Genomic DNA, 26,527 nt, shown 5'->3' with positions numbered 1-26,527 from the left:
TGATGTTCAATCCTTTCTTTGAAAACTGACAGGTTTCCAAAGATGTTTTTTTTTCCCTCCAACATTAGTGGCTTTCCACTAGATTTATTTACCCGACCCAGGGTAAATATGGCTCACTGGATTTAAATATTTCAACATAAAAACTAGCCTCTATTAGGAACACTTATTGAGCCTTTCTTGCATTTTAGAATTGCACAGAATAACCATAAAACTCATGAGATGAATTTCAAGCTTTTATTCATTGAAATAAACCTACACAGAATACACAAATATTAGAAAAATAATTAAACACTAAAGGTCAAATATACAATAGCCCATAACTTGGTGTACACAGATAAAATATTACTGTCAGACACTTAAAAATAAAATGCATAAAACTGCATTTAATACACAGCCACTCCCCAAAGGAAGCGGTTTATTTACTGAATATATACATTCCTGTCAGATGTTTCCATAGACTAATTTTTAAGGATGTGGTGTTCACGATGAAGCCACTGTTAGCTGATTAACTGATATCTGGAAACCAGGAAGCTTCTGTGTGGATGCTGGACCCCTCTGTTCAGAAATGGCAACTTGAAAGGCTTTTCTAGTCAGAATAATCCAGAGATGTATTTTAGAATTTAGTCTGCTTGTCGTTGGGCTAAATCTGGATAATCTGGATGGAAGTGGCAGATTTCAATCCAGTGTAAAGGTGTTCTTTTGTCTTGGTTTTGAGCCTCCAAGTCCAGATTGTTAAACTAGCGCTGCCGTGTTCCAGTCCGAGTGAGCCTCGCTACATCCTTTGATAATTTTCTTTCATTTGATTATGACGGTTAACCTGCTATTTATGGCAGAAAATATCTCCTCAATGTTGTATCTAACTGTAGGGCTGGACAATATGGTGTAATAATTGAATCTCCAATTTTTTCCTATCGAATCAGATTATTCAGTTTTTCTCCCTTTAGTTTGATAGTAAAAAAAAAAAGAAAATTACTTGGTAAAAGCCTTTTTTTTTTTCTCTCCGATCAACCCTCCTCTGGGAGGTGACCGTAATTTAAGGGGCAACAAAGGTTCTGCCATAAACTGAACATTTGATTAAATTAATTGATTTCCCAGCTCTACTTACTGGACCCCAGAATAGTTCACACAGACATAACATCACCAAATAACCCTTCTTTTGTGGTTCTAAATCTATACTAAAGTTAAAAGGGTTTCCAGCACCTTCCAGTTAATCAGAATACTTAATTAATCGTTATTTGATGACTGAGCAGGAGGAGACGAAAGTGTTTGAAGAAGTGTCATCATATCAGATGGGGCATGTGCCCAAATATCAATAGTAGTAGCAGGAGGTGTGGGTGTAAATATTTCAGCTTGTTTATATAATTTTGACCCTGTGTTCTGGAAAAACTCACACGTACCTGCAACAGAAAAAATAAATAAACCCAGTGGTTTCATTTCTGTTTTTAAGATGAACAAAAGTTTTGTTTTTGTAGAGATTTCAGCCTTGGATGAGTCTGCAGAATGTAAACCTCTGACAGCGTATATAGCAGGGCTCAGTTGAAGCTCCTTTAATCACATATTAATAAATAACAGATTTTGGCATGCAATGAGTAGAGGGAAGATTTAATAAAAAGTTTAACTGCCAAGTGTTAGTGGTGAAGGTGAAGCCATATTTCCTGTTTTCAACACCATACGTTTCAGTTTGAGGTAATAGTATTTGCATATTAGGGTTAAATGTTTAGAGAAAGCTCTTAAATTAACAGAAAAACACTTAAAGCTAATGTTGTAAAGGTCACTTGTAATCAAGCTATGTCTGATGTTAAGCAAAAAAAATAACTTTATAATATATATTTACTTTGCATAATTCCAGCAGTTTTATTTTTAAAAGCTGTGGAATTTAGTAGGTTTCAAATGTTATAAATCTTATAAAAAGGTAAAAACCTTTTTAGAACAGCTTTCGAATGAAAGTTCTCTGCCAATGCTTTTTATAAACCATCGTCTGCATAGCATTAGAACTGGTTGGTGCATGGATATCTTCATATTCAGCTCAGTCAGTATATAAGGTGTAGAAACACAGAAACTCAGGGCATTTATATTACATGCCAAATGTATTAGAATATGCACAAGTCACAAATAGCAGCTGCAGATAGTAATAGGCACAGTTAACGATATCAGGCTGATATACAGAGGTCTCCCGTGGGAGGGAAAACGTGGTTACATGTGTCATGCTTCAGTGGATGCATGTTTTCACAGCCACACAAGGAGGAGAATAAGTAGTATTCAGTGTAAAATCCAGCGTCTGAACGTTATTTTTTCAGCTTCCAAAAGTTTCTCACCAGAAGTGGAAGGAAAGTAGTCATCTTAAGGTCTCCTCTCCCAGCTCTCACTAAAGTGTTAAAAAAGTGGGGAAAAATAATCCACCTCCTTGTCAGTATCTCCTCTTTCCATGTTTGCCACCATCAGTCATGCAGGTTTTGGGCCGAAGAGCTAAAAGGAAGAAGAACAAAGATGTATCAGAATAAAACGTTTAATATATCCTCTAAAAGTATTAATCAATGTTTCTGCATCACCTGGATCCGCGGTCGGTTTTTGTTTGTTGTGATAAACAATCTGATTCTCGTTGGTCATCCTCACATCCTGATCCTCCATAAAATTTCTGCAACACATCATCAAATACATTAGGGCATTCATGTCTGCTCCAGCTGAGGGGAAACTGAACAGAGGAACAACAGCAGGAGCTTAAATTGCATCTCAAAGGATTAAGAAATGAACTGAGAGGTAAAGGTGGTAAAAAAAATAAAAATTAAGAGAGAAATCGGTTCAACATGATGTCCTAGTGGAGCTGGGTGGACAGGGAATCCAGGGGGAAGAGTATGGATGTCAATTACATGGATTGACCACTAGGGGGACCTAAAAAAAAGCCTGATACTCACTGTAGGTTATGTCTGCTGCTATGGGGGCTGAAGCAAAGAAGAATTATTAAAAACTACTAACTTATCGGTGTTTCATCCACTGTTTTTTTAAATTATACATTTCTTCAGTTATTTATTTAAAGTGTCTTGACGTTTTACTGAAGGATTTCTGGACCGAAACTCTTATTTAAGAATATTAAGGCTATTATTACTGTATTATTACAAGTCTTTAGACCAGGAACAAAAACTATTTAGGACAGATATGTCAGCATAATAATAGTAATAATAAAAAAATAAAAAACGGAGAGTTTATTTAGATAGTATGCAACTTAGGAAAACAAGGTAATAGATACGAATAATAATGAAGTAACTAAGTAACCTTCTTAAAGTTTTAAAGTTAAGTTCTTTATAGTTTTACATCATAAAGCTAGTGCTATAATTTACACTGGATTAAATAATATAAAAAAAATGTTTATTCAGAGTTGCAGTTTCTGCGATATGTATAAAATTCCTGTGCTTTGATATTAAGGAAACAGTTTGTTGTGTTGTTTGTGTCTACACATGATGCTGATTAACAGTAAACGAGTAGCTTCTGAAATAAATATTTTTACTTTAAATGCTGATCTCCAATAGGGATGTGTAGGGAGTGGTCCAGGAACTTGGTCCAAGAACTAAACGTTTTTTTTTTTTAAGTTTGTTTTTTCATTTATTTATGAAGTTAAAGTGAGAAAAAAAAAAACACTTTCTGTGGCCATCAACCTGGTTGTGGCATAATTTCGGTTGGAGGTTTCAACAAACTCCGCCAGGAAACTGGTCAACCAGTTTTTGCTGTTTGCTTCTGACCGCCAACTTTAAAAGATGGTCCACTTACTTTCTACCAATTCCAGAAGCTTCTTTTTATCAGGATCGTTTTTTTTTTTTTTTTTCAAACACCTAAAACAAAAATAACAAGAAACAAAAAAAATAAAAATCCCCCAAATTTAAAGAAATATTTGAAAACGAAGAACTCAGGAACCTCTGAGGCTCAGTCATAAGATGAAAGATGCTGGAGCACCAGCTTCCACAGTGAATTTCCCACTCAAGTAAACTAAGAGGGTGCCAACCAGCAGATATTGACACTTTCCAGTTTGAGTGATACTTTCAGATATTTGAACCTAAAAGTCAATAGGTATGTTTGGAAGAGGCTTTCAGGATGGTGGTAGCAGCAGCATCCTGAGGGTCTGCTGCTTCACTGAACCACCTCTGTACGCTGAGTTACCTGATGTTGCTGAGCCTCTCATGGTGAGTGATGTAAACGTTATCTGTGAACAGGATGGTGTGGTACGGCACCACCGGGTCACAGGTCGGCAGGATGCCTCTCGGAGTGTTGTTTACACAGTCCAAGATACCGTTGTACACAAGCAGGTCGTCCACCAGCAACTGAGCAAAAACACACACACCTTAAAGTCCACGAGCAAATATCTAAATAAACCCAACAGCTTATTAAACCTACTGACCCCAAATTCTTTGACTCCTCTCTGAGGGGTCTTTGAGTAGTTCCACAGTTTGATCATGGACACAGTCACTGGCTGATCAAAGATGACATAAACACGGTTCACCTAGGTGGAATAATAACAGATATTCTCAGTTTGATCCAAATGAGTTTGCTCTTTAAAGCAGGCCCGATACTCTTTCCCCTTCCTCACCGTTCCCGGTAGAACCGGCGCCAACCACATATGCCTGCCGTCTTGGGTGTCGTTGACGCCGTCAATTAGTTTATCGGGAGTCCGTACGTCGCCGCTGATGTTGTCCAGGATGTTCACACTTTCTGGAAAAGCTGCAATGTCTGAGGCACACATCATGTTAAGGATTATTCAGATACAGACAGCAACACAAACTCTTTTACCAACTATTATAGAAAAAAAAGTATTTTCTATAAATAGAATTTCTTTTACAAAAGAAAATGGTCTGGATTTAACGGTACAAGCAGTTCTCAGGGCTTTAATTTTTGAGACAACTTTTCCATAATTTTCCACTCTGTGTTGCAATTGAGCGAGGCACTCTGACTTCTCGTAGGAAAGGATACTGTTATCAGTGAGCTGGATCTTCTCGTGGTTCTGGTTGTAAAACTCCAGGCCGTTTAGACCGATGTAATACGGGTCTCCCCAGGTTCTGAACAGCTGCAGCTGGAAGATGACTGGCAGATGAAGGTCAAGGACATAACAACAAGAAATACTGTTTCCCTTACATCCAACATTGACAATATGTCCTTTTTTTCTACAAAAATGTATGACTGATACCACAGAACCTGGTAAAACTGCAGGGAAAAGAAACATGGATTTGTATCTCTGCATCGTTTTCTATCTCTGCTTCTTTCTCCTTGAACCCCAGTCGGCCTCAGCAGATGGCCGCTCACACTGAGCCTTTTAAAGCTGGAGGTTTCTTCCTGTTAAAAGGGAGTTTTTCCTCTCCACTGTCGCTACAAGCATGCTTAGTGTGAGGGATTGCAATCAACTGGTTTTCCTTAGATAGAAAGCTTTGAATCAATTTGACTGTATGATCTGGTTAAATTGCCTTGAGATTACGTGTTGTGAATTGGCGCTATAGAAATAAACTGAATTGGATTGAATACATTTGAATGTAGATTTATCTCACTGATTTCCTAATACTCCTGATACGTACATCCAGCCCTTTAGGGAGCACAGTTAAAGCTAAACATAAACCAATCACTCAATGTTTCTGCCTGGTTTAAAGTTGTGCTGGTTCACACAGTCAGCAGTTGTTGGTATTGACTGAATGGTTTCATGGCTCTAACTGAGTATTGATCACTTTAAAGTCCAATAGGTCCAACAGATCTTGTACAGCAGAGCCTCTGCTTCATTTTAGCAGCAGATGGTCTTCTAATATCACTTAAATATCTTTAATCCTTGCAAAATTTCAGGGTTTAGATTTTTTTTTAATACAACTTAATTATAAAATTTTAGAAAATGCTTTTAAACTATATTGAACAATGTAGAGATAATTAATGTTTTTATTAGTTTTCACTGCAAACTGAACCCAAAGCTTTAACCCGTCTGTCAGAAAGAACAGGCCAAAAGCAGCCTCCGACTTAGCGTCGTCTTGACAACCAACACTACTCTGTCTAATTGTACCACCACCAGTCCAACACAGCTGATTTTTCAAACCCAATACTTTTTTAGGCTCAAAGTTTTCAGGTGATTTTCAGGTGAGACGCCCACACGATAACACAAAGAAAAAAAAAAAAGAAAAAAAAAACACAGGCTTTGAAACATTGTGGTCCTACAATGATTTTCTACAGCCACACAACAATCACAGCATCTCTATCGTTAATGTCAGATGCAATGGATAGAGACTTTGCTTTATTCGCTGTGTTGAGTGGGAACAAGTAGTTTTAAGATGGTTTTAGGCCAGAAAGTGCACCTTAATATGTCAGTGCATTTAGTTCATCAGAACTAAAATACGTTATAGTTGTTCTGAGAAGCAAACCCTCGCATACAGGTGGATGGGAGCATTGGGAATAGCAAATAACAGCTCCCTCAAAAATCACTCAGGGATTTCTAGCTGCTATTGGTAGTGGCTAGAAGGGAATACAAGCATTTTTTAGAGAAAAAAAAAACAATTTTTTCACAGGTAAAGGTGTAAGTAAGTAAACAAAAAAAGTCTTACAACCTGAATCAAAGCCATTATCTATATCTTACTATTTATTAACTGTGCTTCCTAATCACCAAATTCATTATGAATGACCGGGTAATAGCTATATTTTAAGCATGCAACAAGGCAGGCTCATGGAAAGTCAATGCAAAAATGCTCCTGAACTGATGGTGTTTCATGTGCAGCTATGGGATGAAAAGCAGAAGAACTTAAAGAAAAAGAAAGGCAGCTGGTGTAATCTGAGTATACAAGAAATTGTTTCCCTACCATTTAAAGGCTATTAGTCAATTATCACTTCTGTGTTAAACATGTAATTCCCTGATGGGTTTTCCCCAAGGGTGTTTCCCTGGTGAAGCAGTGTTTTTTTTGTTACTTTGGAGGTTTTGTAACCGATAGTTATTCATTCATCTAGATTTGTACTACATAAGTTCTTAATTTGCGTGTATTCTCATAATGATTTCTCCTTATGTAGCCTGCTGGATATTGTGAGTTGACGTTTCAATGGAACTGTCCTAGTTCTCCAAAATATGATCCATTACCAGAACTTTCCTTCGGTTTCTTTTTTCAAAAAGAAACAGACACCACACAAGCTATATGTTCCCCTGCAATCAGAGGGAGATGTTCTTCAAGCATGGGGAAGGAGAAGATATATTGCTATATTTATCTTGTCATGAGGACCCCCTATACCTAAACAAGTCTAGCATTTACTGTTATCATTTCAAGCTGATGATAAATATAGAAAAACATGTCTTGTTGCTTTTTATAAAAGACTTGAAATGTAAAACCTGCAGAGAGAAGAAATAACTTTTTTTTTTATTATACTTTCCATAAAAAATCTGAGAAACCTTTTTTTTTTAATGGTGATTTTAACCCTGATTAGGACTGACGGCAGACCTTACGTGTCTGGAAGGATACATCCACAAGGCATGATGGGAGCTTCGTAGTCCATACTGGCCCTTTCTTGCCTCTTAGAACTTCCTCTAAAAAACAAAACAAAAACAAATCCATTAGTAGCTCGTATTTTTTTCATTTCTCACATGAAGATGCAGTGATTTAAACTGTTCTCTGTACTTTGGTGAGTTTCCAGCACTCCGGTTATCAGTGGGAGACAGCAGGTAGTCCACAAAGAGGATCTCCTGGGCAAAGTCAAAGTGACAATTGCCCGGTCCTTTCCGGACCAGGAACCCCTCAGCTGGGGATATGGCAACATCATCCATGTACAAATGAAAGACTTTCACCTAAATTGGATTATTAGAAAAATCAGATGTTATTAAGCAGAGGAGAGGGATAAAGTGAGCTTAAAGCTCCCGGAATCCACTTGATGCTTTAATGTAACAGATAAAAGTTTATTCTCACCCCCCTGTAGGAGTCCTCAGGGGACTTGTTGTAGTTCCAGATGCGGAGACCAGCGATGGTTTGGGGCTTGTTGAAGGTAATGCTCAAGTTGATGGGTACTCCATAGGAAAAAGGTATAAGCCACATGGCGCTATCATCTGTGGTAATGTTTTGGCCGTCGATGAGCCTGTATGATAAAAGTTTATAATAAAGCCTGAACCCAAGCAGTACGGATCAGATGCTCTGATTTTAGGTTCTGATTGTAACACTACTGGTCCATATAGGTCCAGTTCTTCTCGCTTACTTATCAAGTGTGCCTGTGTTCCATCCGCACTCTGGCAGGTCACTGAAGTCTCTCTGTGTTACCGCCATCATAGTGAGATCCAGAGGTAAGCTCTCACCATCCTGCCCCACCACCTCCAGGCCCGTGAGGCCCATATAGGCGGGGTCCCCCCAAGTCATCGTTATCTCCAGTCTAAGGCCTGGAATAACAGGAGGAAACCCATCAAATCACATGCATGCACGCAGTTACCTTTAGTTTCCACTTTATAACAAGTAGCCGTGAAGTTAGTGGAAAACTCTTTGCACTTTTAATTCAGAGCATCAGAGGAAATGGGTCAGAACACAAAACTACACCACACTTTTCAGTTTTATTTGTAAAGACTTATTTTTTAAAACATTATCCTTTTATTACTAACTGATATTCAAATCAAACACACTGAAGTTTGTGATGTCATCGTAAGAAAATGTTAAACCGTTCAAGTTAAGTACTCACACTTTCCAGTGTACATGCCAGGAATCTGTTGCATATGTTCCTCAGATTGGTTCACAGGAGTGTTTAGCTGAAGTTTCAGCTAAAAACAAAAACACTTATTAAAACAAAAGGAAAAATGTATAAAAAAAAAAACGTATTAAAATGTTATTGAATAAATAAGTAAACTTACAGAGAGGTCTTCCTCTCTGAATCCAGCCTGCGTGAAAGCTCTTTCTTCCCCCTCTCCGTCTGCGGTTCGTGGTCTCTGCAGCTCTTCTTCATACACTAACCTTTCAGGACCCTCACCTTCACTGAGGAACATCTCGTCGTACAGAGACACAGCCTCCAAAATGTCATCATCAAGGGTGAAAAGGATTGTGTCCCCAAACTGGTCCAATCCTGGAAAAATGGCAGAGAGGATTTCATTTCTAAGATTATTCAGATCTTCTTGTGGAGTATCATCACCTTGCGATGTTTCACTTTCTAAGATACTAAAGTTGGCTGAACTTATGAAAAACAATGGTTTGGTAGTCAGGCTTTGAATGGAGGGAGGGAGGGAAGGACTGATAGATACCATGCCAGACATAGAAAACCCTGAAATCGAGTTTGAGACATTTCCAGACTGTGTAGCGAGCAAGAAGCAGCTCAGAGGTAACAAAGGAGAGAAAATAAAGAGTGTTTATCCTCCATCACGTACCGCCAGAGAGGGTTCCAGACGCCTTGGCGATCTCTCCCCTGAAGATGTACCTGCCATCCAGTAGCATATCCACCTCTCTCACACCACGGAACGAGTGGATGCGGGACTTGTTATAGTTCCACACTCGGATCATGGCGATCTGATAGGAAGCTGCGAAGTCCAGGAAGATGGTATGGCTCTGACCGGGGGTAAACGGGGCCAGCCACAGATGCATGTCATCCTGAGTATGATTGACGCCGTCAAACAGGTTGCTGACCACGCGGGGATCTTTGCCATAGCCTGGGAGAATGTTGATGTCTGGAGGGTCGGCTCTGATGTGGGACGGCCGGAGGGGCTTTCCGCTAGAGCTGAACACCTCCAGGCCGTTCAGACCCACGTAGTGGCGGTCTCCCCATGTGGAGAGGATGTTTATCACCAGCCTTTGGCCCTGAGGCAGAACCGGGATCACAAACTCATCTTCTCGGTCCATGGAGGCATCGTCAGCCAGACCTTCACCCAGTACCCCCTGAGTGTTGAGGGACGGCACGGGGGTCCTGGGAGGTGTGGAGGTTTTTATCGGAGGCGCGGGGGAGCTGATGCCGTGGCGTTGAAGAACCTCGTCAAGTATGTCCCCTTCGAAACCTGTGTTGAAGATGCGCCCACGCTGACATTGGTTGAATTTGGTGAGAGAGTCCCAGGACTCCATGAGAGTTTCATCCTGCTGGTTGTGGATCTGGGCCCGCGAGCTGCTGTGCCCCCTGGTGGAGCTGACCAAGGACAGCGGCTCATCTGCAGACGACAAACATTAGAGTCTGGGGTGGAATTATCCGTTTGCGTTTAAACTGTACTTCCTTAACTTAAACTATGACTACATTTGTTGTTACTGTTTTGCAATTACTGGTCCTTTAATTCTGCTGCTCAGCTCTCATTCAGCGGAACCTTAATATCCGAACGCAGAAAGTTTTTCCTTTGGATTTCTATGGCATTCTGTGCCGCTGACCTGAGCGTACAGTGAGACCGATGTGCAGCTTTAAAACTCGCTCCACCTCATTCAAAACCCGTCTAACGCATGCTCAACTGTGATAAACTCTGCTTTGATGCTCGATAACATTTCTGGTGGTTGTGCTGTTAGTCGTGTAATCACAAGTTTCGGCCATGTTTTTTTGGTTTTAAATGTCCATCAGCCGAAAACCGGAAATGCACTTTTTGGTCATTCTCTGCTGAAAGTTTTTGCTGGCCAAATTTTAGGTGCATCCCTATTAAGTAGATTTCTATAGAATAAAGAAAAATTCCTTATATTAAGGTAACACAGTTTTAAACTGTAACTTTTATTCTAATGTTACTCTATTACAATAAAATTATACATTTTCAGCATAAGGCTAGCTTATGACTTCTACATCACCCACTGAGGTGGAAGGAAAGGAAGAAATTCACAAAAACTCACAGTAGGAAATCTGCATCCAAAACTTTCAGTTTGCAGATTTTATTTAATAAAAGAGGAATTTGTTTCAAAGCAGGTTGAAAAAATCCACTTGGAGGACTGAAATGTACTGCTCTCTCTTGAGATTGTCTGTGTAGTTGTGTCATTAACAAATTAAAATGAATCAACTAAAAATTTAACAGATGGTAGTTTTTCTTCAGTGAAATTAAAGTAGTAGGGACGCTATGGACAGCGGAAACATGCAAGAGGAGGAGAGTTTTGTGTCGGAGGTCGTCACTCATTTTTTATTTAGAGGATTAAAGCGGGGACGAAGTTGTTGTGGAAGAGGACGCCAGGGCGGCAGAAGCTTGGTTTGGTGTAGAAGGCTTACAGCCGTACATGTTTGAACCCTTGCCTCGCAACGCTGCCAGTTCTCTTAGCTCTACGCCTGCTGAAGACACAGACGTCCATCCCTGTGAACACTGGGACGGAACTCAATGGGAAAGTAAATTATTCTTATTTCAACCGTTGCGTATATTAGCTGCGACAAATGAATCAAGATGCTATGACAGAAACAAAATTGATAGACAGATTTTAGAATTTAGGTGTTCAGGCTGACGTAGAACTAACTGGCCTGCATAAAATAACGGAAAAAAACACAGATTTTAAGACAGGATTTTTTTTTTAAATAGGGATTTTCTAAATTTTGGGACAATATGGTCTGATATACTGTTTAAGCTGGAATGATTTGACATTTAAATATGATTTCCCTAAAGATTTTTTTTTTCTGATTGCTGGTTCAGAAATAATCAAAAATAAATATTTATATCAACATTTACACTCAAGTACAAGAGTTGTAAACAACTAGAGAGTAAGTTTGTCACCGCCTGTGAGCAGCTTATGGTTTAAAAGAATCACAGAGTAAAACTGGGAGGAGAAACCCAGAGACGTGTCGGTCTTTCCTACCAGGAGCTCTGAAGAGTTCCTCCTCCTTCTGAGGGGCTGCTGAGGCATTTCTGAACGTGCTCCTTCGTCCGCTGATGGGTCTCTTCGCCTTTGAACCCTCCAGTTCGTCCGACAGGTCCCAGCTCAGGTCCAAAGCATCATTCTTCCACTGACCCCCGTTCAGTGCCTGATCGGCCCCTCTGCACACCCGGCCTGGGTCACAGGGCAGCTCTGGGAGCATGGAGGAAGAAGAGGAGGCAGAGGAGGACGCATGTGCCTGTTTGGTTTCTGTCGAGAGCTGAGGTACCAGCCATCGGGGCCTGTCTCTGCTAGCCTCACACCCTTCTGGGGAGCCTCTTTTCAGAGGCTGCAGCCACTGGGGTGTAACTCTAGAGGAGGATGGTTGGGTGGTGACCGTTTGCTCCTTGGGTGCTGGCTGCTCCACCGGCTGTCTGGGGGACGGGGGCTCCTCTGAGGCGGAAAGGTCAAATGAGCTTCTTTGTGAAGAGAGACGATGAGCTGAGGAAGTGATGGGAGGAAGAGGCATGTGTGGCTTCTCCTGCATGCTTAACATAGTCCTGTCTACTGGGTCAGACAGAGCTATAGAAGAATGGTGCTGCTGAGTGCTGCTGCCCTCCCCACTCTGCCTGTCCTCATGGAGACGGGGGCTCCCGCCTTGCAGGCGTTGCCCTGAAGAACCACCACTAGAGATCAAGGGGTCTGAGATGGAGAAACCCTTCAGATCGATGGTGGAGCTGTAGTCAAAGACTCTGTTACCGCAGCCTTTCTCCAGCTCCCCTTCAAACACCAAGGCGTCGTTAAGGTACAGCTTTACATGGCGGACACCGACGTTCAGGTCCTGCAAAAGAAAGATGTGTTCTTGACAAACATCTAACAGTTCACAAAAAAAAAAAACTAACTTTGGGGTTAATTCTGTGCTGCATCCTTGCATAAATATCCAGTTCTTCAAAATTTAATGTAATTTAAAGTAAAAAGAAAAAAATACACTAAAACTAATCATATCCATTCAGTTTCTTTTAATCTCATTCCCCAAAATACATCCGGAACTAATTTAATCTGAGAACAACCAGCAGAAAACTAATACTGCACATTACTCTGGACTAGGGATGGAACGGTTTATGAAAACTGTCCGAACCATTCGGTTCGACTGTCTCGGTTCAGTTCGCGTGTGTTTCGTTCAGTTCATGCGCTGCTCCTTTTTCTCATAGGCGAAGCGTGTACACTCCAGAGCAGAAGGTGGCGGTACTGCGACCAAAGCCAACCACCAGTAGTAAACAAGAAGAAGAAGAAGCAAAGCAGCGTAGCCGGGTGTAGCAGGGGAAAAAATCAGTTGTTGTGGAGAATTGTGTGGGTATGGCGAGTGGGAAAGAACAGGAGTTGGAAGACGCGCCAGCAGCACTTTATAGGTCTGCTGTATGGGACCACTTTGCATTTAGAGTGACCTACGATGACTGCGGAAAGAAAATCGTGGATAAAAGTGCAACAGTGTGCAAGCATTGTGCAACATGTTTTGTTTATGCTAACAGCAACATGACCAACATGTCATGCTAACCCCGAAATCCCACATACTCCGTCAGCGCTCCGCTCCGCTGTGCTACAGACCACCTGCGCAAAGCAAAGCCTACAGACCCCACTGTGGCTCCCGTCCGCTCCGCTCTGAGTTCCTTGGAGATCGTAGAGGGCATGCGCGAGATGATTAAATTCAAAGCAGCAAAACATGCGGAAATGATCCAGGGTTTCCGCGGATCATTAAAAATAATTACAATTCTTTAATTTTTTCGGGATTTTTTTCATTAATTTCATTAATTATTATGGGATTTCGGGGTAACAATCAACATATACTGAACCGAACCGAAAACCGTGACCAGAAACCGTGAACCGAACCGTGAATTTTGTGAACCGTTCCACCCCTACTCTGGACACGTATTTTCATCCCATCTGCAGAAGACCCACCCAGGGTGGAGGTTAACCTTCCAGCAGGACAACTACCCAAACATACAGGTTTAAAGTGGATTCTGGTTTTAGAGTGGCCTAGTCAAAGTCCAGATGTTAATCGAATTTAGAATCTGTGGTGAAACTTCAGCATCATCTGAATGAGGGAAACACACAATGCAGAGCAGAATGGACCAGCTGGTAGCGTCACAACCAGAAAGACTCTGGAGCTGAAGGTGGTCCAACAGTACTGACTTTGGGGATGCTTGGTTTTATATATAAAATGCACAACAAACTTTTCATATTTGTGCTTCTAAAATAATTTGTAAAGTAGCTCTTATTGCAGGTGAAGATTCTCAGTAATCCAGGTTATAGTCATTCCAACAAAGTGAAAAAAGTAAAAAAAACAACAACAAAAAAACCCACTGGACTTTGTTTTCCAAGTTTGTAGACATTTCGCTTCCCATCCACTCTATAAACCAGGAACTCAAACCCTACTTCAGACATTTTGAATTGAGAAAGCTTCCTGGATGTAAAGCGAAATGTCTTTAAACTTGGAAAACAAAGTCCAGTGGCTTGTTTTTTAACTTTGTAGGAAACAAGTCTTATTTTTTCATATTTCTATACAGAAATACTGTTTATCAAAAAAAAATAAAATAAATCTGAAGCAAATGAATCAACAGAAAGTATAATTTCTCACTTTAAAAGTAACTCATGAGACTTAATTGTGATTCAAACTTGCGAGAGACGACCAGACGTCAAACAGTTGCAGTATTTCAACGTTAACCACTGCTATACGTTAACAGATGAGCTGTAGATAGTATCACAAACCGGCTGTCTGCTCAGACCTGATCCATTTAATCAGAACCAAATCCCCAGAGTTTAAACTGAAGTATCTTACCTTAAACGGTAATACTACATGGATCCAAGAAGCTCTATAAATATATGATTTTCTACCCGTTTCTTCGAACAACAGTGATTCCGAGAAGCAGAACCCCACACTACACTAATCCTCTGAGGCTAATCTCTCAGTGCTCCACATTCAGACTGACTGACAGCTTAACCAACCACTGCTGGGAGAGAAATCATCCCTGACGTAAACACAGCAAACCAGCTACCCCCACCATCTTAATTAAGACACACAAGCTTTAGAACCGATCTGTTAACAAGACGCCCTTTAACCAGTGATCTCTGAATATGTCAGAGGGATTAATCTAAAAACCAATGTGTGAAACGGATCATTTAGTGATGAGGTTTCATACTAGGGGGTTGTTGTAGTTCCAGATTTTGATGGCAGATATTCCAAAGTCCAGAGAACGTTCTGTGTTTCTGAGGGTGAAGTAGAGCTGGATGGGGGGGCGGAAGGGGCATGTCCACATGTGGTGGTCTTCAGTGGTCTGTTCAATTAAAGAAAGAAAAAAAATTAATTTCACAAAGCTTAAAAAATTCACCTCAAAAATACAGAATGAAAAGATTTCAGTGGTAAACGATCATTATCAAACAAAGAAATCATAGACATTAAATAAATAATAGTTTTTGAATATTTGATTATTTTGGTATTTAATCTATTACAAAATAATAGATTATTTGGAAAAAATAATAGTTTTATTAATCATTACTTTATATGTGTTTATTAAAAAACAAAATTACAAATTGTATCTATAATGTTACCATTTATTAGATTTTCATTAACAAATTCATGAGGGTTTTTTTTATTCTTTATCATTAAAACAGTTATTTGATATTATATATTCTCTAGAATTGTGTTATTTATGACTTTATTGATAAAGAATATATCCAGACCCAGACCGTTAGTTTCAATAAACTGATCAACTACTGATTGCAGCTCTTTCTCCAACTTTGTTTAATACACAATTGAAAGGACTAGAAATTCAACCCAAACTATTATATTATAGAATAAAAAAAAAGGTTTGTTTTAACTTTTGCTCCAAATACAAGCAAATAAATAGTCCACATCATCAAAACAAACATCACAACATTTCTTAATAATTAAAGAAAAGGTGTAACTAACACATCTATCTTAGACGGCGCGTTTCCAGGGCGGCACTAACCCACCTTCATCCTTCCGTTGACGAGCGCTTCCAGATTCCCCTCGTAGCCTTTCCACATTCGATGGACATCTGCGTTCCTGAAGTCTATGTCATGAGGAGAAACCAACAGCCTCTTGTTCCTGAGGCAGAAGAACTGCAACTCTGTGAGCCCAACCTGCAGAGGATCCCCCCAGTTCGACAGGATTTCTATGGTAACGTATAACGCAGGGGTGACCTCTGCTGACGACTGTCCTCTCTGAAACAACAACGTTGACAGGTATTTAGAAAAGTGAGAACCTGTAACATCGTGTGGATCTGCTCTGTCCTGACAGAAGAGGCCTGTACCATTAAAGCAGGATTACTGGGTTAGCCAGACAACTTAAGGTTTAACTCTGACTTTCTGGTACCACAAAGCTGGTTTCACTCTCAGAGAGGCTAGTCACCATGGTAACGTCCTCTGAATGACAAACCTGCTCCGAGGCAGGCTAGCTTTCAGGATCTGAATCCTGCAGCTATCCAGCAGCCAATCAGCTTTTTGGGAGAGAATTATGTTTCCTTTTATTGAAGACCTGATTTAAAAAAGACATCACAATAAAAATATATATTTTTTTTAAATCAAGTAGCAGTTCAAACAAAATATGTTCTAGACAAATAGAGTCATTATTTTTTATTTATTTTTTCGTTTGCCTCCTTTTTGACATACAAAGTTTTTACTAATCTGTCTGCTTTCTCCTGTATAATGTCCTCACACTCTGCTGGCTTTCACTTGTTTCTTTTAACTGATATATGAAGCTAAATAAAAAAACAAAAATCAGAGCTGAAATTGTGATAAGATTCATTGGATCACTACAACAATTTCTTATACAAGTGATGCAGGTTTTTTAAGGCCGGACTGGCATATATATGCCAGATCCTGGAACCGTGTGTCTGCTGTGCGACCCGCAGGAATGCATTCTTCACTGTATTACAGGCTGTTGATATTATGCTACCGACAGCTTCATGTCCACCATCAGGGATGCTGAGCTACTTGCCTGAATACAGTCTATAGAACGATTTTATGACATCGCAGGTGAGTCAGTACCTGGATTTTCAGTGAAATTTCATATTCATCCCATTACAAAATCAGGCTTAATATACAGTATAAATGAGAAGTGTAGATGTCAGAATGAAGTTTCTCCAATAGAGGATTAGTCGTAAACCACCAGGTAAAAAAAAAAAGTTCTGCCACAGCTCAGAAATCGGGATGATTTCCATCAGACTGATCACTTCTTGAATTAAATGATGCAAGTTGTGGCATCAGCTTCCAGCTTTATTGTAGGCCAAACATTACTGAATCAAAAAGTACAACTAATCAGATGAAATCATGTTTTTGTTTTATTTTTATCTGCTCCAAAATATTTATCACTCCAGAGAGGCAAGCGTAATAATATGCAGTATAGTGATTGGGATGCAGTCTGTGTTAAATGTCACCGATGTGTATTTACTCGGTCAGTAATCCATTGCTGCACTATATGGCTTCTCTTTCATGCTGCCACCGGGTTTGACTTTTAATTGAGACTTTTCTCCTTTTGTATTTCTGTAAGATGAGTTTTTGTTCCTCATAGGAGAAATATGGTGCTCTTCCTTCTGTGGCCACGATTGTGATTGGTTTGCTGCCTTGAACCCGTCTCTTTATAGGTGCGCGTTCAAAGATTCATGATCAGTTCAATCCGGATTTATTTACCGATATGATAACCAGCTTGGTGGTACCGCGGATCCTGATTGCTGTTATTGTGGATTGGTTAAAGTGGATAGACTGGGAGTAATCCTGCTACATTGAGCTAGCTTCATGGTAAGGGCCTCAGGTCTGCTGACTCACCGGCTGCTTGCTGTAGTCTGTTCTCACACTCTGAGGAATGCTGTGGCTGGGCTCTGCTTCGGGCTGCTCAACGGCTTTTAGCAGGTTCTGTTGTTGCCTAAACAAAGTTCTGACACGGTTAGCTGGTCTGTGATCTTTATTGAAGTGATAGCAGAGCAGACTACCAGGTCCATACCTAATGTTATTACAGTGGAGAGGTAACTGAAGGCAAACCCACCTGGGCCCCATTAGTGTTATTCTCTGCATGGCCAGAGTGACGTCATTCCCATCCTGGTCATTTGTGTTTTGCTGCTTTAGACTGTTTCTCTTCTGGAGTCCCTGGGCCTGGGTGAACAGAAATGAGATGATCAGCTGGATGCCATATCAAGGAAAATATGAGCAATCATACAGAGTTCCTACAAATCAGATCAATATCACAAACTTTTCCAGGCTTGAAAAGTCTAATTATGGAACAGATCATTAAAATGTAGGTAGATAATTCTCCAGCAGTCAAAGATGGACGGACAGACGGACAGATGGATGGAGCTAGCTTATGGGGAATGATAAGGGGAGGTAACATCAAGGCACTCCTGTTCTGGGAATCAGCAGTGATAAGAGCTTCAGACATGTTTTAAAAATATGCCTTAAATTGCGTTTAACTGCCCTTCATGTACAGTCTTGTCAACAGCCAACACCTGTGGATGATTTCCAATGATCTACTCGGAAGAGCTGTTCAATTCCACTACTTTAGACATCCCAAATGAGAGATCCCCTTTCATCTTAGTGTTGGGATGAAGGTAAACCAGACCTCAGCTCTCTCCACTGGGGTGCTTTCCCTCCATATGGCTTCCTGTGTGCCGTAAAAAACATCTTCTGAGTCTCGTTCCTCAACTAAGGTCTTTCTAGCTGCTGACAGTGGCCTTTCCGAACGACTTCTTGCCCCTTAAAAAAAAAAAAAAAAACACAAACATAATTTTTTAAGGTGAAACATTTGTCTTAAATTGATTTACACACGATTAATAAGTCTGCCTTTAAGGAATTTTAACCAATCAAATATTCCTCTTTAAGTGTGACACTTACTATGACCATCATCTAAGCTTTCTTTTGAAGATGGCCAATCCAATGTTTTGCTTTTCACCAACAGAGGCCTGGCTGCTATAAAGGAGTCGTCGTTTTCTTTCCTTTTCACAGAATGGTCAATCTTATGACCTGGAAAAATAAATAAATAAATTCAGATTAATCCTTTATTTACATCTTAGATGATGTGGAAGAGAGGACACTATTATCCATCATTTGATGCTTTAATGAAAAGCTTATATGCACTCATTACAGGCAAGAACATCTTTAGTTTTGTACATTTTATTTTTGAGAGGGGTCAGAGAAAAGCAATTTTTTCTCCATCTTTTTATGTCAGATGAATTGCTTCTGCTCAACGTGCTTATGAGAATATTGTTCCAGGAATCTGTTGTTTGTCTTTTAGATTAAGTTATAATTACTTTAGGACAATCTCATTAGGTTTTCTTAAAAAGCTGACAAAGACTGACATAAAAGGTGAGATCCGGACCGGCTGGATCAGGTTACAGAGGAGCAGATAAAAAAGAAGAACCACTGCTGCTAGAAAGAAAACCTTCTGAGCAGAACGTTTATTTCAGCTCTGAGTATATCTTGTAGCTTTTATGGGATTTTCAATCATGTTTCATGTTATTGTGATATGATATGTGTGGCGCAGGTCTTGGTCTTGACTCGGTCTATCCCTTAGTCTGAGTCTCAAAAGAATAAAAACCTTATTTATGTTGTTTTTTGTTAATTTTAAATAAACATCCCCTTTTTATTTTGTTTTCTGGTGCACATGCCTTGTGCAATGTCATGTTTAGTAGCTTACTGACAACTAGAGTTTAAACAAAAAAAGTGCTCACTTTTAGGGGGGGTTCCAAAGCCCAGAAAAATTACGTTTTCTTTGTCAAAATGGCTGTTAGACCCGCTTCTCTGGGAATTAGAGGAGGATTTGGAGGAGGAGAGAGGCAAACCAAGTTCATCCAGGCTCTCTGTGCTCTCTTCCCTTTCAATCTGCTCCTCTATCCACTCCTCGTCCGACTCGTCCCCCACTGAGCCCCTGCTGCTCCGTCTCATGCTGACCTCCAGGCTACGACGCAAAACCTAGTTTACAAAAGGAGGCATTTGGGTACAGATCAGCGCTCACAGTCTACTGTTAAATCTCCTGCAGATACAAACATACACACAAGTAAGGCTGCAGATGAAGAGAATGATTTGTTTTAAAAACCCTGAATAAAACAAATGCTTGAACTAAATTTAGACAACTAATTAAACCTACTGCCAGCTAGAGAGCATAACATAATAAAAAAAAAAAGAGTCTTCCGCTCACCTTAACTTCCTCGAGACTAGTGAACACCTTCTCACTGTGCTCCTGGTCGGCTTGGCCTCCCTGGCTCTCAGGCCTGGAGCTAAAGGAGCGTGAAGCCTTGGAGGTGTCCCTCTGATAGCGGGGGCTACGTGGTGAGCGCCGACTTGAGCTCTGCATAGAACATGAGGGTTGGAGAAAAAAAAGGGAAAATGGAGGAGAAAGAGATGCTAATTAGAACAGACAGTTGCATCTCACGCACAGCCCCTCCCCTAAATAAAAAACACCCACACATGCTGTCAGAAGGAATCTTTAATCTACCTCCATGTCCACACTCTCATAGGGCTCTAAATCGTCAGAGTAACATATATGAGGTGATAACTTCAAACTCTGGCCATCCTCTGTCCGGATACTAACAGATTCCTACACATGCCACAACAGAAGGAAAACATCAATGTCAAAGCTTTGGATTTTATTTAGAAAAACAAGATATCTGAGGCCCGTACCTGCGTCCATTCTTTCCTGCGGGCCCTTGCTGGTGCTGTCAGGCTCCTCTTCCTGTTGGTCTGAGATTCCAGATTTCTACTGTCCTTGGTTAGCTGGTGGGCGCTTCCGCAGACATCTGCAGATGAGTCAGAAAGGCAGCAAAACGTGAGCTGCGTGTGCTGCTGATTTCATCCACAAAGGAGAGGAAACACAAAGTCACTTATGCAGATGGTCCTCAGCGCAGAGAGGAGGCACCAAACAAAACAGACTGGCAGGGACAACTATCACTGCTGTTTGTTTACTGGGACTGGGCACAGAATCACTCCAGGCTGAAGAACAGCAGCTATTAGCTACTGGTCCATATGGTCCACACATGACTGACACAGTGGGAATAGGATAAGATATCAGCTACTGCTTTGTTAACCAACAATACCGAGCAGCACACAGATGAAACCAGATGTTTACATACACTAAGAAAAAAAAACCCGTCACTGCTTTCGGTCTTTTAGGATTAAACAGAAATTAATATGTTTAAAATGTTAGAATATCAAAAAAAGAGCATCTTTAATGACTCTGTTTAAGTTTTGAGGCTCATAGACACAAAGTATGTCTAAATAAATCAGCCAGCCATATTAAGATGAAAACTTAGGGTTTTCACTGGTTGGATGAATCCTTGGAATCCATTTCCAGATACCTGAAGGTCCCAAGTTGGTCTGGGCAATTAATAGACAATTAATGGACGAGTATAAACAGCATGGCATTGCCATCCATTGTGCTCAATGCAGACAAAACTAAATGTATGCTTTTCACAGACCTTCGGAACAGGCCACTGAATGTTCCTTCAGTGGTTACTCTTGATGGTCGTGAAATACAGATTGTTACAACTTATAAGTATCTTGGTATTGTCATTGATGACTACCTATCATTTAAGCCTCATGTTCACTGTCTAGTGAGAAAGTTGAGACTAAAATTGGGTTTTTACTTTCGAAATAAGCTGTGCTTTTCTTTGAATGTAAAAAAAACGGTTGGTGGCATCCACTTTTTTAACTGTGCTGGACTATGGTGATATATTATATATGCATTCATCTGCTCAATGCCTGTAGATGATTGACGCAGCCTATCATGCATCATTGAGATTTATTACTAATTGAAAAGCTTGCATCCATCACTGTGAGCTGTATTGTCGTGTAGGGTGGTCTGCCTTGGCTACACGGAGGCTTTGTCATTGGTATATATTTATATCTAAGGCTATTCTTGGTGCGCTTCCATCTTATTTATGATCACTTCTTATGAAAAAAGTACTGGTCATTACTCTCTCCGTTCTCAGGCTGTTGTCTTGTTTTCTGTCCCAAGTGTCAGTACTGAGCTGGGTAAAAAGGCCTTTGCTTACTCTGCTCCCTTTGCATGGAATTTGCTGCAAAATAACTTGAAACTTAGTAAATTGGTTCCTTTGAATACTTTCAAGCTGAGAATGAAATGTTTTGAGTTGGACTCCCTCACATGTCAATGTTTTAATTGAAATTTTATTGTAAGTGCATATTTGGCTTTTATGTGTGAGTGTTTGTAGGTATGTAATGATGGGAGGTAATTTTGATGCCTATCTTGGCCAGGTCTCCCTTGCAAAAGAGATTTTTAATCTCAATGGGTATTACCTGGTTAAATAAAGGATAAATTAAAAAAAATAAATTTAAATCCATTACACAGTTCATAAAGGAGTCAGGCTCTGTGTCCCAGAAAGGAATCATCTGAAGATACTGCTGAAAATGGTGCAGGTTCATTATTGGAAGTGGAATGAGTCCTGAATCAAGATGGTCTAAGTGGCCACTCAGAGTGGAAGAAGCCATTACATTAAAAACACCATGATGAAAGCAGGACTAAAGGTTGCCGCACTTGGAGAAAAAAAAAGAAAGAAGCTTGGAAGCATCTAAAGCCATCCCAACTGTGATGTTAGAGCGTTTTGCTGCAGGAGGGGCCAGTGAACTCACAAAATAGGTTAAAGTCATGAGGTTAAAGCTTCAAAACAAGCAAAAGGGCCAACATAAAAAAATAAAATAAAATTTCACTGGTTCAGAATTTAAATTCAGCAAAATATCCTGAGAAGCTGTTGGAGGGAAACCAAAATAATCTGATACATATCAGACAATTTAAAATGAATTCTACTAAATACTAAATATCTATGGAAAATTAAACAGAGCTACAAATACCTTAAAGTTCTGGCATTAAGAAAATTCTAAAACACAACAAGGAGAATTAAATTCCTTGTTTACATCTTCTTTTTTTAAATATATGCAGATTTCTGTTTTCAACGATACTTATGCCAAATACACAAAGGTTAAACCAATGAAGAAACGTTTAGGAGTTAATGCAGCTATACCTGCAGATTTCCTAGCTGGCATAAAGCTGTCAAACTTGCTGCTGGAGCCCTTGGCGTTCTTCTGGCTTGGTTTAGCATTGGCTCCATTAAAATGAAGAGAAAATCCTTCTTCAAGGCGCTTCAATTCAATCTGCCTCGAATCTGTTCCTCTTTGGCGCTTTTGGATTCTGACGAGCAAAGAACAATAGTTGAGTATTTCCTGAAATAGGCTAAAAACATTAAACACTATAATGCTTTTTTTGGCAATTATTCAAAATTATTTATCCAATTTTTTTCACTTTACAGCAAGTTTCCTTCTTTTATGTAACAAACAGAAAGAAATATATTATTATGACATGGAAAAAACGAACAAACACGGTTTCAAACTTTGATAAGTTCTAAACAGCTGACTACCTGTATTCAGTACACTTTGTGCCAAAGCTAAAAATAAAATCCAGTATAATAAGCTACCTTCAAAAGTCCCCTAATTAGTGACTAACTGTGAATGTAATGGATCTGGTTTTAGGTCCAGCTGTTTCTGACCCATCTATCCATTCCCTTTAGACACAAAGTGTTCAAGAAGTACGAATGCTTTTACAAGGCGGTGCATTTCAAAGTTTACACTCAAAGGTCTGGTTTCTGAAAGGAAAAAAATCCAGATAATCAGCGTTTATCACTTAAAGTCATGCATCTGCCCTGTGTAATCCAATCTGACCATTTACAGCAACCTTCCCTCCAACTTTACCTGTTTTTTTGCTGGAGGTTGATTAAATATTCATCCAGAGTTTCATCTACAGCAGAGGCTGGCTTCTCCTTTTGGCACGCTTTAGCCTCCTTTAAGAACAGGTCAGTGAACAGAGAAACACTGAAAACACCTCATCCATAATCACTTAGAAATCAGGCTTAGATCTATGCAGCAAAAACATCTATCATCAACGATATAAAAACTCAAGGTTAGAGTTCATTATTAAATGACTGAATGATGATCAGAGAAAGAGCTGAAGGAATCCCTCAGAAGTCTAAATGTTGAAAGCTTTTATGCTCTTAAGGGGATCTGTCAGAAATGAATTATTAGCTTAAATTAATCCTTTTAATGCAACATTAATGTGCTGAATACTTAGAACAATACATGCATGCATGGAGACATGTCAGCCACATTAGAGCAGAAGCATCTCAAGGTGAGCAGATGGTGTGAATAATCAAAGTTAAAAACGCAGTGGGAAAAAATGGAATTGCAGTGGAAATGTGACAGTTTGTTGAGGTTTAATTTATTATGCTAAACCTAATCACATTAAACACAAACGTGTCTTTAAAGGGTCATTAGTGGTGTACAATGCCTTGCAAATGTTTCAATACTAACAAAAGTTCAACATTGTTTTACAACAAGGGTTGGGTATCAAGAATTGATAGTGGATCGGTTTTAACATTTCAATCCTCTCTAATTTTTCAAGTTCTTTATTTTCGATTCACAATTTCCTCATCAACTGACCGGAAATAGAAGCTGCCTAATATTAGCGAAGAAGAATTAGCAGCAGCGTGTGCACAGCCGTCTGTTTGCAGCACTTAAAAGTCTGGCTTTAAAATAAATAATGAAAGGATCAGTTGGATACCTGCTATACTCACGATGGGATTATATTATGCAAAGGATGATGCACGGATGACATTATTTATCACCACCAAACTCAGAATGAGAGCGTTATGTTTGACCTGCTGCACTGGTGTGGTGTTAAAATTGGTTCCCTGAGGGAAACTGTTCCTCGACTAAATTCGTAGCACACATTATTTTGTGAGAGCGAATCCCTTTCTATACTGTCTTCCTCTTACTTTACGTCTTAACAGATACCCGCCTCATTTCCTACTTATCCTGGAAAGAATGAAAACCACTTTTGAATTAGATCTGCCAAACTTATGACCAATTGTAAGCGGGATCAGGTAAATAAATTAAAACAGGACATAAGTAGCTAAAGCATTAAACACCGGGTATATGTAAATATAATTGAGAGATCTTAAACAATAAAGCTCCATGTGAAAATTTAAGAAATTCTTTTAAGATTTAGATTGACAGGTTTGATTATTTATAAACAGGTTAAAAATAATTATGAGATCATATATTGTAAAGTTCACATAAATTTTGATGTTCAAAGAATTACATTTCAATGAGAATTTCAGAATATTTCAAACAGCCTATTTCTGGTCAGCCAGCCTATTTATTTTAAATAAATAAATAAAATAAATATATATAATAATTCATCCGAAGCCAAGGGTAACGAGTAACGTTTGTTTTAAAAATGTAAGGACTAGAAAGTACAGATACTTGTGTGAAAATGTAATGAGTAGAAGTCAGAAGTAGGAAGAAAAATAAGTAATTGAGTAAAGTATAGATACATAAAAAGTGTACTTAAGTACAGTACTTGAGACGTCTGATTAAAACATGCAAGAAAATAAACATAAATCAAAGATCTTACTCAGTTTCTATAAGGCTACTGGACTACAGCATCTGGAAAAGAAAAGATGGGAGGAAATTTGAAGAAAAGGTAGAAAATACGTGAAAGTGAGAGAGAACTGGAGCTCAGCTAGATCTAGATTATTTGATCCTGGCTGGATTATAGGGAGGGATGACTAAGAGAGAGAAATCTTACCTGGCTATCCATTGGGAGAGGTGCTTCAGCCCTCAAACCACTAGTATCCTGCATTGTGAATGTCAGATTAAGCTGGGATGCATCTCTGTAAGGAAGGTTGTATCTGCGTCTCCCTGCAGGATGAAACACAAGGTTAACCAATGGCAGAAACCCTGATTCTAAAGCAGTTTAATGCTGCCACACCCGAAACAACAGCAGCTGCCTCCAGGCTAGCATCAACATCTGTCCAACCCAAACCTCACCAAACGTTTTTTTTTTTGCAACAGTTTTCGGTTGATAAGAAATTTGACCGCTATTTTTTAGGCTACAGCTAACCTCTTTCGGTTTGTCTGTCGGTTTTCATTTTAAACCGGCTGCATTTAAACCTGACTAACGAGGTTAAAACATTAAAGCAGCGTCCGCGAGCAGTTAGCGCTAAGGCTACTGACCCCAACAGTTAGCACAAAACTACTTTAATGTTGGGTTAAAAGACACAAAACGGGCTGTGAATATTTCAGAACAGGCTTCCATAGCCGCTTCAGTAAGTGTAGCAATACTCACAGGATCTGTAAATCCTGACATTATCCTTTAGCTTCAGAAATGCAGTTGTTTTTTTTTTTTGTTTTTTTTTTCCTCCAAGTCTCGTGTGTGTTTGGTCGGTTACCAGGAGAGGTTTCAGCCAATGAGGAGAGCCGCAGCAGTATTGGACACGCCCACTTTTCTTGACCGCTGATCCTAGTGCAGTAGGAAAATTCCAAAAAGCAGGATGGATTATGAATAGATGAGCAACAGAAATAATACATGAAAGATATAACTTATAAGATAACTGGATGTGTATGGATAAGTGCGTTTTTAGACAGGTCCTGCCCCCCGTACTGAAAACATACACTGCAAAAACTTTAAATATAATTTGGTACATTTTTCTTGAAATAAGTATTTTTCCCTCATTAAGAGCAGGTAACTTAGACAATATGCTGATGGAATAAGATGATTTACGTTTCAAAAACTAAAATAAAACTAATTAAAGAGAAACGCTGTTTTTTTTTTCACATTGGCCCTTTGATTTTACGTTATTACATCATGTTCTACTCACCCATAGGAGTTTTGTGTCATTTGGAGCCGTTCTGAAGATATTCTGTTATATCCAACGTCTTCCTATGGACAAATGACTTGAAGGCACAAACTAAATTGTTCATAA

The 26,527-nt window shown here is 39.6% G+C and overlaps 1 protein-coding gene across 1 annotated transcript; it reads right to left on the bottom strand.

Moving 5' to 3' along the window:
* Positions 1 to 831: 831 nt before the first annotated feature.
* Positions 832 to 25,968, bottom strand: kiaa0556 (KIAA0556 ortholog). Its single transcript, XM_015382417.1, has 28 exons — positions 25,891 to 25,968; positions 25,351 to 25,463; positions 23,457 to 23,545; positions 22,733 to 22,899; positions 20,379 to 20,494; positions 20,194 to 20,295; positions 19,897 to 20,046; positions 19,430 to 19,670; positions 18,594 to 18,722; positions 18,322 to 18,455; positions 17,752 to 17,858; positions 17,535 to 17,631; positions 15,702 to 15,932; positions 14,888 to 15,022; positions 11,694 to 12,531; positions 9,329 to 10,096; positions 8,822 to 9,030; positions 8,653 to 8,731; positions 8,182 to 8,359; positions 7,899 to 8,064; positions 7,602 to 7,780; positions 7,458 to 7,516; positions 4,957 to 5,067; positions 4,577 to 4,716; positions 4,388 to 4,489; positions 4,150 to 4,310; positions 2,550 to 2,635; positions 832 to 2,466 (listed from the first exon to the last, which is right to left on the bottom strand). The coding sequence occupies exons 2-28, from the start codon at positions 25,402 to 25,404 to the stop codon at positions 2,408 to 2,410; spliced, it is 4,887 nt and encodes a 1,628-aa protein (XP_015237903.1). The 5' UTR covers positions 25,405 to 25,463; positions 25,891 to 25,968; the 3' UTR covers positions 832 to 2,407.
* Between the last annotated feature and the right edge of the window lie 559 nt (positions 25,969 to 26,527).

This window comes from Cyprinodon variegatus, unplaced genomic scaffold, assembly GCF_000732505.1.
Source record: "Cyprinodon variegatus isolate N-32 unplaced genomic scaffold, C_variegatus-1.0 Scaffold256, whole genome shotgun sequence".
NCBI classification, from domain to species: domain Eukaryota; kingdom Metazoa; phylum Chordata; class Actinopteri; order Cyprinodontiformes; family Cyprinodontidae; genus Cyprinodon; species Cyprinodon variegatus.
Note: the sequence above shows the minus strand (reverse complement) of the source record. Positions and strands in the feature narration are given on the sequence as shown.

Excerpts from the sequence above, each read along its gene's own strand:
- kiaa0556 (XM_015382417.1), bottom strand. The coding sequence starts at position 25,404 with ATGCAGGATACTAGTGGTTTGAGGGCTGAAGCACCTCTCCCAATGGAT. Across the intron at positions 23,546-25,350 it reads CTCTCCCAATGGATAGCCAG|GAGGCTAAAGCGTGCCAAAA; the intron begins GTAAGATTTCTC and ends CTGTTCTTAAAG. Across the intron at positions 7,517-7,601 it reads TCACCAAAGTACAGAGAACA|TTCTAAGAGGCAAGAAAGGG; the intron begins GTTTAAATCACT and ends TTTTAGAGGAAG.